Below are 12669 nucleotides of genomic sequence, written 5' to 3' on the forward strand. Positions count from 1 at the left end.
TTTCAGAGTCTTTTTTGAGCTCATTCATAGCCTGAGCCCATTTTCTATTTCTCTTGGGGGTTTTGGATATGGAAGCTTCGATTTTGTTATCTTCTGAGTATGTGTTTTGATCTTCTATGGGACTAAAGTAATTCTCTATGGTCAGATTCTTCTTTTTCTGTTGTTTACTCATTTCCTCAGCCCAAGACTAATTTACAGTACTTCCAAGGCTTTGGGTTTTTTTTTGGGGGGGGGGACACCCCCTGGGACCTTTATTCCTCTAAGGTCTTATGCTTTCTTGCCTGTGCTTTGATATGTAGATGACCACAGAACTTCCCTCTGCCCTGGGGCTGTAAGGAGGAGTGCTCTGCTGTCTTAGTATGGAAGCTGAAACTGCAATCTGGATCTGGGTGTGAGCAAACAGCAGAGTCCTACCCCCAGGGAGAGCAGAGACATTTCTGTAATCTCCCCTGACCCCCTTACTGTCCCTGAGCTGTGCTCTGGAGGTGCAAGCTGCTTTCTCCAGATTCTCTGCAGGTTCTAGGGCCGGTGCTCCCTCACTCCACACTCATTCTGGTGTAGCAGAATTCTCTCCCCTCCCCTTCAAGCTGTTCTGGGGCTGTGCTGTGACCGGGGCTTTTTCCAACTCCCAGTCCTGGTGAAACACACCTTTCCTGTGAACTTCTAAGTTATCTTGGACTGGTAAAAATGTATCACCCAGTCTTTCTATAGGTTCTGCTCCTCTGAATTTTGGCTAGAGTCATAATTTGAGGGCTTTTGGAGTTTTGGGGGGAACGAGTTCCCGGGAAATGCCTTCACACCACCATCTTGGCTCCACTCCCCTCATTTTCTATCTTATCAAGATTCATTTTTCACATGTCAACTGGATTTTAAAACTTTTTAAGACTTAATATCATAACTAAATTCTGTACATTATTAGAGAACTTTTTCCTTCCAAATTCTAGATTTGTAGTTCAAATAATTTTTTTGAGCACTAACTCAAAGTTTATAACATGTAGTAAATGTTAGAAGATGATTTAGATAGAACTCTTAGTCTCCAGGGGTTTTTTAATTAATCCAGGAGAAAGAATAGGGCTAGTTAAAAAATAACTATAGTACAAGGAAGAATATGTGACCTATGCCATAAAAAGAGATAGAAGCTAAGTGAATTGGGGAATTCAGAAAAAAGACAAATTCCATTCAGTCATAGAAGGAAGTTTTCATGGAGAAGATACACTTGAAACTAGATCTTGAAAGGCTGGTATTCAACAAGTGGAGTTGTGAGAAGGTATTTTTTTTAAAAAGACATTCTAAGAGAAGAGAGGAACATGACCTTTGTTGCAGGGGTGAAGGTATTCAGGAACTAGTCCAGTTTAGATGGTGCATTGTTGCAATCATGTAATGGAGTAGTGGGAGATAAGGCTAAGAAAGGAAGCTGGAGCCTTAGCATCATGGAGCTTCAATGAGCTATATAGTAGTCCTCTAAATACAAACCATCTTTTCCCCTCAGTTTGGGCTGGTGTAAAACCTCAGGGTTATTTTTTTTTCTGTGTGTGTGTGTGTGTGTGTGTGTGTGTGTGTGTGTGTGTGTGTACACATTTTATTTTCCTTTGACATCAACTTGTTTTAGAAGAGTGATCTAGATTCCAATCAGCACCTTAATACTGATTTGATTTTTTCAATAGAAAGATATATTGATATTAAATCTATTGTTATAGATTCTAACTCCTTGATATATCCGCATTCATTGTTATGCTATTCATCTGAATATTTGGCAGGTTCTCCAACAAGTAGATAATAAGTTCATTGCCTGTTTAATGAGTACAAAGTGGGAAGAAAATGACAAGGCAGGTAAGAATAAAGCTTGTCCTTGATTAATACTCCATTCACCTTCAATCAAGAGATGCATGACCTCATTTTTAATTAAACTAATTGGAAGGGAGAATTATAAAAATTATGAAAATTTTAAAATATAGACTATTTTAAAATAAATATTGTTGTTGTAAGTAAGTATATTGTATATAATTCCTTTGGATCCATTCTAATGAACAAATAGGACTGATAAATAATATATCAAATATTAGGCTGTAAAAATAGATACTTTTAAAACAGGAGTTCTTGATTTTTTGAAATTACAGACCCCTTAAGGATTCTAGTGAAGCCTATGGACTGCTTGTCAAAATGATGTTTTAAAATGCATAAACAAAGGGTTACAAAGGAAATAAGTCCTTTTGAAATATAGTTACCAAATATTCAAAAAGCAATGTCATGGATACCAGATTAAGAACTTTTGATTTGGAAAGAATTTCTTCTCTTTTTATCATATATATATCTCCTCCAATTTTGTTTACAGCATTAATTTACTTAATAATCCCAGTCTTCATCAGTAGAGCAAAGGTTAAGTAATTCCATTCCTAAAATATAGACAAGTAAAGTCAGTTGACTGCCAGTGAAAATGAATTTGGAAAGTTATCATTGTTTTCAGTTGTTTTTTTTTACTAGAGGTTTACAACTCCTTTTTCATTTAATTTTTTTTTCAGTTTCACAAACATTTATTTTCTCTCCCCACTACCATCAGTGGAAAAAAGAAAAAGAAAAACAAAATCCTTGTAGTATCTTGAAAGATGGAATATCATGTATGAGGAACAGTAAGGCAGTAAAACTGAATCATAGAGTATAGTGGGAAATAAAGTATATTTGAAAGATAGTAAGGTTTCAGATTGTGTAGAGCTTTGAATGCTACACAAAGCATTTTCTATTTGATCTTGGGGACATAGGGAGCCACTGGAATTTATCAAGGAGGGGTATTATATGGTCAGATCTATACTGCAAGAAAATCACTTAGGAAGCTTAATGGAGTATAGATTGTAGTAGGATGAGAATTAAGGCAAGAAGACCAACCAGAAAGCTATTATGTTAACTCAGATATAACATGATGAGAATCTGAAACAGGATGGCAGCTGTGTAAGTAGAAAAACATATATGAGGTATGTTGTAAGGGTAGAAATGAGAAGACCCAAAAACAAATTGGATATGTGAAGATGACTGTGCATAAGGAGTCAATGGGTGTGCCCTTGACAGTACTGGGAAAGTGAAGGGGAGGGCAGGATTTGGTAGCAAGTTAATGAATGAATTTTGTTTCAGATTTATTGAGAAAAGGTCCTTGTTAAACATGTAATAACATGTGACATGTATTAGATTAAATAGAAGTCTCTAAATAATATGCTAAGATGACTTCAGTATTTTTGAAAGTCAAAATACCAAAAGTTTTTCCACTGTCCAGTATTTTTTCTTATTAAATTTTTTAGTTCTATGAATACAGAAATATGCACAAATCTCATAACTTACTTCGTTTACTTTTGGCATTTGCTATTGATATATGGCCAAAAAAAATTATTGTCCTAAATTATAGATAACTGAGTACCTCCAATTTGATACCTGATGTTCCTTGTTTCAGATTACAGTTAAGTACAAAGGTAAGAGCATATAAAAATATAGTTAATGACATAAATGGGTTCACTGTCATATTTCCTTTTTTACCTAAGTAAGGAAAAATGAACTGAGCACTATAAACAGAAGAAGGAATAGATATCGTTCTAGATAGGCTAAGGTTGGGTGTGGTCCTGATTTCATAGTATCCCTTGGCATCAGTTTCATATTTGATGTTATTGCCTCATAGTTTATTATTTATTCAGTTGTTTTGCCCGGTACAGGATGTACAGTATTCATCACAAACAGCTGCAACTCTTGTCCTCAAAGGAGTTTAAATTACAGCACTGGGGGCCAACCCTGTTTTTGAGCTCCAGTGCAAAAAAAAAAAATCCTTCTTTTTTCTAGTCTTAACCTTTAATGCCCTGGGTTAGAGAGTATCCTAGAGTCAGTATCTTTCATCTTTTAAATAGGAAGAAGAACAAATAGCCATCTGGAAGAATCTACTTCAACCAGTTTCAAAAACAGAATTTCATTTATAAAGCGGTTCTAATAAACTTTAATTCTTGCAATGGCCCTTGGCCATTAAAGTTCTAACCTAAAAAAGTAATCCTTAGCCAAAGTTACTCCTTTATGCAAGATGTTCAAGACAAATCCTTGTGTAAAAAAGCCATAATGACATCTTTAATAAGGTTGCAGATGTTCCTATTGTATTTAGGAAGATTTAATTCTGCTGTCATGACAGAAAGAGAAAAGGATTTTTTTTCACTTCATTTTCCTAAGCATTGAAAAAGAAAAATAACCCAAGATGTGGTATGCTCTGCCAGTATGTTTGGATGTTCTTCAGATGAGATAAAAATCACAATCTTCATGGATCCCAAATAATATACAGTCAGTTAATATTATTTAAATGTGATGGTTAATGAAATTCCTTTTTATCAAATTAAAATTAATAAATCATACAAATCTTTAATGAACACTAATTACAGTGCTCATCAGAAATAAATTAAGTGACTTTAAGAAAAGGCATTAAGATATTCTTAAGTTGCATTATGGCACAGATGTGGCAGTTCTTGAAGGATATACTGACCGATTAAGCATAACCTTTGACATCCTCTGCCAAGTTGAAAAGGCTTCCAATTTGGCTCTAGCAAAATTATCCAAGGACTAGTCTAGCAAAGTTCTGAGTGACGAAGCTTTTATGCCTAAGATACTCATGGAAATCATCCTAAGCACAGAAAGTCTTATGTATCTAAAAGGAAATATTGTTTCTGGAAGTATATTTTATTAGCATCTTTATCACAATTTTAGTACTTTGGAAAGCTAAAATTATACTATTACTGTTTAGTTAACCTTTTTTTCATCTTGACTTGTAGTGTTTAGTATTCAATCAGCCTTTGTTGCTCTGTTTAAAATGACTCTTTTATCTTCATTTTGAGTTTGGGATTCAATTGATTCTAATCTCTTCTGATATTTTCCTAGGTGGAAACCTGCTTGTTTTGGTAGATCAACATGCTGCCCATGAGCGGATCCGCTTAGAACAGCTTATTTGTGGTAAGACTTATTTGTGTTAAGACTTGTTTGTGATAAGACTTAATTGTGGTGAGGATAAGAGGGGAGCTAGGAGGTATAGTGGAAAGAGTGCTGGGCCTGGTTCAAATCTGACCTCAAATAGCATGGTCCTGGGCAAATCTGACCTCAGTTGGTATGGGCCTGGGCAAATCACTTAGCACCATTTGCCTCAGTTTCCTATCTGTAAAATGAACTGGAGAAAAAAAATGTCAAACCACTGCAATATCTTTGCCAAGAAAATCCCAGATGGGATTATGAAGAATTGGATATGATTTTAACAACTCACCAGCAACAAAAGGTATGGGTATGACCAAAGTAGGCTATGCCTTGAGGAAGTCCTCAGGGCAGCCAAGGTGCACCAAGATGTTTTTAGTGAGTAACTTGAATGGAGCCCCTTCATGTCCTCTAATCTAAATGTAAGAACATAACAGTCAGAATCCTCATCTAGATAGGAGGGTTGTAGTTATGGTCAGAGGCCTACAAAATTTGCTCACAGGTATCTAAAGTTTTCTATTACTATTCATGGTATACAGAAAAAAGACTTGAATTATGTTTAGGTGACTGATCCTGACACATCCACCTCAGGGTTCTTTGGGCAAAGATTTCTAGAATCCCAGGAGGATTGGTATGCATTTTAAAAACACCATGGACCATTTTTCTCATCATCAGACCATGTGTTCCCCAACAGATGAAATTACAGGAAAAAGCTTTACTTTTGTGGTTAAGTAATGAAAAACACTAGGGACAGTGAATTAGGAAAGGGCAGAAATGGATAATTCTATTGAATAGAAATGTAACATTTTCCATGCCATTTTCCACTTCTCTTTAAAGGAGGAATATCTAAGAAAGAGACAAAAATATTGCAGTATCACAGTTAGAGAAAACTTCATTGCATTCGTGTCTAGACTATTATGCTATTAGCCTCTCTAGTTACTTCTTCAGAATAACTAATGAAATCTTAAGAATTATCCTGTAAAACCTCATAATCTTTCCCAAGTACCCACAGCATTCAATTGTATCAGTGAAGGGATAGTTGTTATTTGTCTGCATGTATATGATATTGAATCTTTTGGGTTTGGGGTTTGTTGTTTTTTGTGTGTTTTTTGGCATCTTTTGTATAGAAGATGAAGATTGTTTAGATTGCCAAGTTACTATGAAAATGTGTGGATAGGCTGGATTACATTTTGAGTCTGCCAAAAGTCTGAAACCTAAACCTCTGAAGTTAAAAACTCTTGGTCTAAAACTAGGCAGTAGAATAATTAACATTATTATGCTCTATCATGTTTCATACTTGGTCTGAGACTAGTAGACTTTATTTCTCCTTGTTCCCACCTATTAAACTTTCTGCCAATAGATTCCTATGAGAAGGAGCAGCCAAAAAGCTTTTGCCGCAAGAAATTGCTGTCTTCTACCATCTCCCCGCCAATGGAGGTCATGGTGACAGAGCAACAAAGGAGGCTTTTACAGTTAGTACCATATCGGAGTGAAGAACACATCAAGGATGTGGTATTGAGAATGGGATAGAGTGTGTGCCTAGCAGTCCGGTACTGCAACTAGGACTTAGGTCATTTTTATCCTTTCTTGGAATAGTGTTTATTCTGTACTGTCTCTGTACAGAAAGTAACGTTACTGCTATAATTGTTTCCATTCTGCTTTGTATCAAGGTATTCTCATCCCTTAGATATAGTTCCCATAATCACATTTAAGGAAATGTAGAGCTCAGAGAAGCAGGGCAGGGGTCAATCATGTAGTGATTCACTAGATAGGCCCTCTCCCAACTCCTGGGATAGTGGACATTTTTGGAAATGAAAAGGAGAAAATTGCCTCTTATTTATTTCAGATTTGGAAATAAGGCTACTGGCAATAATTCATTTTTCCTAGGGCATAATTTAGATGAACTACAGATCCATTTATTTACATCCAGTTAATCAGTAACTTCTCAGTTCCAGGGCCATTAATTACTTCACTGCTTTCATGCTGATTTAAAACATTCTGAGCCCTTTGTGTTTGTGCCAGGCTTCTTGAAGAGCCAGTTGAAAATCATCTATCAGAAATGAGTGACTCTCCAGTGAAGAAGAAAAGTAAATCCTGGTATTTTAAATGTCTTAGGACCCTTGTTGCCATGAGTGAAATGGTAAATAAGTAGAGGTTATCGTGATCTCAAAAGGGGGGGATGTTCTGACAGTAAAATCCTAGAACATTTTTTAATTACAAGAGAATGAGAGAAGCTTTCAAAAACTAAGGCAATTTCTGAAAAATCATGGAGTATTTATACTTGAAATGAGAATGAAGGACTCTTCTTCAAAAGTACTCTTTGATGTACTCTAGTACACTGAGGACTATTCATCTCTTTAGATGTTATCACAAGGCTCTAGAAGATCTGGGTCTGAAATTAATATTTCCAGATGCCCCCAGCTCCCATATCCTTGTGAGGGAGGTGCCGCTCTGCTTTGTAGAAAGAGAAGCCAATGAAGTCCGGAGGGGAAGACCTACTGTGACAAAAAGTATTCTGGAGGTGAGACATGCTGGGAAGGTTGCTTTGGGATTGACCTAGTGCCTTCTGCCTGGAGAGGCCAAGAGCTTTTATAGGTAGAGGACATGAGGTTGACCTGTCTGAGTATTCATAGAGTTGATAAGTTGTCCTTTGCTATCTTCATTTTCTCAATAGTCTTTTCTTCTCAGCTTCAACTCTAACACACATACAAACACCCCCCCATTTTTTTCCATTAAAAGGTTTTGCTATTCAATCTCTATTAAACTGTTAATCTAAAACAAAAACGTTTGCAGCACATACATCAAAGGCTGTTGTGAAGGAATTTATTTCAGTCTGAAATCAAGTTTTTGCTGGTCAGGAAATCTTACTCATGTTTAGCCAGGCTGATTGAGATAATTTTTTGTTGATTCTGAAGGGAACTGGAATGACTTTGCTATATCTCAGAGGAGAAGTAACTTGATTTCTGGCAGATGGAACTAATCACTAACATGCTCCCAGTTAAAAGAATAATTCATTTAACGTTAGTTGAGCTTAATAGTTGTGATAGTAGCATTGGAGTTATAAATAATAGTAATAATGATAGCTCACATTTATACTGTTATTTTCTCACAGCATTCTTCCCCCTACTCACTCTCTCTCTCTCTCTCTCTCTCTCTCTCTTAAAAGGGATAAGGAACTGATCAGGGAATTGTATCCAGATCTTGCTCAATGGGCTTTGTGGTCTAAATGTGTTCATTTCTGGAAACACCAATGGTAGAGAATGTGAGAGGGGTTAGCATTTGTCTCTGTGGCAGTAACTTTGATAACTGGGACAATCAGTTTCTCTTTGGTTTTTTCTCCTCCTGGGAGAACCCTGGCTGTGACTTGGAAGCAACCTACCCCTTGTCTTAGAACAACTTTAAGAATTAGAAGCACAGCTTAGAAGCACAGTAGGAGAAGAGGAGGAGGAGGGAGCATGTTCTAAGTCTGATTTAAAAGAAACAGTAAGAGTGATAGGAGCTTAGAAGATGAAGAAAGAAGGAAGAAAAGAGGAAAGGAATGAGGTTATTAAATGCCTACTATGGATGGGGCACTGTGCTAAGCGCTTTATCCCAAATAGAGAAGTCCTGTGACTTATTGTTTAAAAAATTGCTGGTAGTACCATATCTTCAAGCAATACTTTCCCCTATAATGGGTCTAGCTTGACTTTCAAAGCTTTTACAAACTAATATGAAATGGTATCTGGTAGAAATGTCTTTAAAATTCATTTGTAATATTAGCATCTGCTCTGATAAGGCTATTGAAAGGATATAATAAGGACAAAAAATGCACCAGGCAAAGAATTAAAATTTTTAAAGAAAGTTTTTTTAATCTAAAAGAGAGAAAGTTTTTTTTTTTTTTAATCTAAAGAACTACTTTGGAACTACTGTGGAAACTTAAGGGAAAATTTTCTGGTTATGATCATAAAATATGGGTTGTATTGAGTGCTATTATCTTACTTTATTTTTCTTATTTATTTGCCTTTATTCACAATGTGTCCAATATTACACTTATTATGGCTAGAGTTTTAAACAGAAACAGACTATCCCTTAATAAATGATCAAAGCCATCCTTTTTAAGTAAGAGAAAAGACAAAATAACAACAGCTTATTTGCAATTATTTTTTGCTTTCCAGGAACTTATTCGAGAACAAGTAGAGGTAAGCAATTCTTTTATTTGGGGAGGACAGGCAGAGGTTTCACCCAGTAGGCATTTATCACCTCCTAATCCTACTATAAATGAGGAGTTTAATCATATACTTCTTTTATCATATACTTCTTTTAGCTGCTTCAGACTACAGGAGGAGCTCAAGGGACTTTGCCACTTACCATCCAAAAGGTTTTAGCATCCCAGGCCTGCCATGGTAAGATCCAAAATGCAGTTTATTTGTGTGTGTAATGTGCAGGGGGAGGGAATAGGGTTAAGTGGCAAGGTCACACAGCTATTAAGTATTAAATATCTGTGGTCAGATTTGAACTCAGATCCTCCTGACTCCAGGGCTAGGGCTTTATCCACCAACTAGCTGCCTTTCATAATGTAGTTATTAAAGATTTATTTATATGCTAAATACTCTTGAGGGTAGAGGAAGAAAGAAGATAGTAAGACAAATGGAGTCTTACTTCTAGAAGCATCCAGTCAGTATTAAAAAACAATATACATATGAAATAGCCAAAGGAAAATGTCAGCTAAATCATTTGAGTTTAATACAAATATTTGACATGGGAGTTCAGTAGGAGAGCCAAGAGGAAAAGCAAATGGAATCAGCTTTCCTAGAAGTGAGTATTGAATGAAACTCAGAATGTTTTAGTAGAGAGAAGAAAAAAAAAGAAAACATAGTAGAAAGAAGGAAGGGCATGAGCCTGGACCTGAGAAACAAATCCACACATTGTGGAAAACCAAGAAAATTAGTTTAGTTAGTATAAAAGGTTTGTTCAGAAAAGTACAAAGAAATTAGATTGGGAAGGAGAAAAAGAAACCTTGAAGTCCAAAATGGAATATTTGGCTTTGGCTCATAGAATTTAGAGCTAGAATGGATCTTGGATTGGAACTCCAACAACCTCATTTTTCTTTCTTTTTTTTTTTTTAAAGATTTTATTTATTTTTAGTTTTACAATTTTTTCCCAATCTTACTTCCCCCCCCCCCAGAAGGTAATTTGTCAGTCCTTACATTGTTTCCTTGGTATACATTGATCCAAATTGAATGTGATGAGAGAGAAATCATATACCTAAGAAAGAAACATAAAGTATAAGAGATAGCAAGATCAGACAATAAGATATCAGTTTTTTTTTTTAAATTAAAGTTAATAGTCCTTGGTCTTTGTTCAAACTCCACAGTTCTTTCTCTGGATACAGATGGTATTCTCCTTTGCAGACAACCCCAAATTGTCCCTGATTGTTGCACTGATGGAATGAGTGAGTCCATCAAGGTTGATCATTGCCCCCATGTTAATGTTAGGTAGTACAGTGCTTTTCTGGTTTTGTTCATCTCGTTCAGCATCAGTTCATGCAAATCCCTCCAGGCTTCCCTGAATTCCCATCCCTTCTGGTTTCTAACAGAACAATAGTGTGCCATGACATACATATACCTCAGTTTGCTAAGCCATTCCCCAATTGAAGGACATTTACTTACCACAAACAGGACTTCTATTTATATCTTTGTACAAGTGATGTTTTTACCCTTTTCCATCATCTCTTCAGGGTATAGACCCAGTAATGGTATTGCTGGGTCAAAGGGTATGCACATTTTTGTTGCCCTTTGGGTGTAGTTCCAGATTGCTCTCCAGAAAGGTTGGATGAGTTCACAGCTCCACCAACAATATAATAATGTCCCAGATTTCCCACAACCCTTCTAACAATGATCATTATCTTTTCTGGTCATATTGGCCAGTCTGAGAGGTGTGAGGTGGTACCTCAAAGAAGCTTTAATTCGCATTTCTTTAATAAGTAATGATTTAGAGCAATTCTTCATATGATCTCCTCATCTGTAAATTGCCTTTGCATATCCTTTGACCATGTAGGTTTTTTTTTTTTTGCAAGGCAATGGGGTTAAGTGGCTTGCCCAAGGCCACACAGCCAGGTAATTATTAAGTGTCTGAGACCGGATTTGAACCCGGGTACTCCTGACTCCAGGGCCAGTGCTTTATCCACTGTGCCACCTAGCCGCCTATCCTTTGACCATTTGTCAATTGGGGAATGGCTTTTTTTTAAAAAAAAAATTTGACTCAGTTCTCTGTATATTTTAGAAATGAGTCCTTTGTCAGAAACAGTTGTAAAGATTGTTTCCCAGTTTACTACATTTCTTTTGATTTTGGTTACAATGGTTTTGTCTATGCAAAAGCTTTTTAATTTAATGTAATCGAAATCATCTAGTTTGTTTTTAGTGATGTTCTCCATCTCTTCCTTAGTCATAAGCTGCTCCCCTTTCCACAGATCTGACAGGTAAACTAATCCTTGATCTTCTAGTTTGCTGATAGTATTGCTTTTTTATGTCTAAATCCTGTATCCATTTGGATTTTATCTTGGTATAGGGTGTGAGGCAACAACCTCATTTTTCAAAGATGGAAACTAAAGCCAAGGGATGTATTTGTAAAGTAGCAAAGCCAAGACTTGAACCATTCATGCTCCAACTCCATGCATTTGATAGAGGTTCTTAAGCAGAAAAACAAATAAAATAAAACAGCATTTGAAGAAAATTTCCAGCCACTTTTGTATGATGGGTCAGATTTAGGCTATTATAAAAACTGAAGCATGTGCTAGTAAAGATTTACATTAGGGTAGGGTCTGTAGAAGTAGAAAGAAAATGGCAAATCAAAGGGGACATTTTGCAGAAAAATTAACCTGACCTGGCAGATTGATCCCGGAGCCAAGGCTTAATTAATGTAAGGCTGCTTTTGTCACTCAGAGGAATTCTGAAAACATTATAAAGCTCTGGTCTAGGCCACAAAATGTAGCCTTCTTAGAATGAAAACAAGAGTTTCTTTAGGAATGGCTAAGGAACATGGTAAAACAAGAAGCCATAGGATCCATGCATGGTTTTAGGTGATGATTCAAACAATTCTAAGGCCAGTAGAAAAGTTTCAGAGATATCTTTTCCTTTATTTAGGAGACATTTGGGTCATAGTCTTAATGGTTTCCCATTTTACAGGTGATGCTTCTCTCATGTTCCTTTCTTGTTATTAGGGGCTATTAAGTTTAATGACAGCCTGAGCCTAGAGGAGAGTTGTCGTCTTATTGAAGCTTTGTCTCAGTGCCAGCTGCCCTTCCAGTGTGCTCATGGGAGACCTTCAATGCTACCCTTGGCAGACATAGACCATTTGGAACAGGAGAAACAGGTACCTTAGTGAAAAGGAAGAGGAAATGGAGTTTATCTCTTTCTTTTAAAGGTCATGGAGCAATCTTGCATTGAATAAACTAACAGTTCTTCTTGCTTCACACAATCTGAAATGCCAACACACACACACACACACACACACACACACACACACACACACACACACATGCGCGCGCGCACGCAGTTCACTATTCTTGAGTAATATAAATGGATTTGTGGATCTCTCATATCTAGGGCTAGCCTGCTCTTGTCTTTTTTCTAGGACTGCAGAGACTTGGTAGGAACACAGCAGATTAGCTTTTAGATAAGCATGGTCTAAACAACTTTATGCCACCCAGTCACTCAC

General features: G+C 36.5%; 1 protein-coding gene across 7 annotated transcripts in view; it reads left to right on the forward strand.

Moving 5' to 3' along the window:
• Positions 1-12669, forward strand: part of MLH3 (mutL homolog 3) — a 46707-nt gene that overhangs the window by 29202 nt on the left and 4836 nt on the right. For 5 of the 7 annotated variants that reach the window (XM_074235702.1, XM_074235705.1, XM_074235706.1 and 2 more), the window contains 7 exons: positions 1758-1830; positions 4891-4962; positions 6335-6446; positions 7336-7495; positions 9129-9152; positions 9278-9356; positions 12173-12324. In XM_074235702.1, coding sequence (XP_074091803.1) covers positions 1758-1830; positions 4891-4962; positions 6335-6446; positions 7336-7495; positions 9129-9152; positions 9278-9356; positions 12173-12324 — 672 coding nt within the window. Of the gene's footprint in view, positions 1-1757; positions 1831-4890; positions 4963-6334; positions 6447-6996; positions 7298-7335; positions 7496-9128; positions 9153-9277; positions 9357-12172; positions 12325-12669 lie in introns of those variants that run through there. The other 2 variants (XR_012478198.1, XM_074235707.1) reach the window with 2 other exon arrangements.

Source organism: Macrotis lagotis, chromosome 4 (genome assembly GCF_037893015.1).
Source record: "Macrotis lagotis isolate mMagLag1 chromosome 4, bilby.v1.9.chrom.fasta, whole genome shotgun sequence".
Taxonomy (NCBI): Eukaryota; Metazoa; Chordata; class Mammalia; order Peramelemorphia; family Peramelidae; genus Macrotis; species Macrotis lagotis.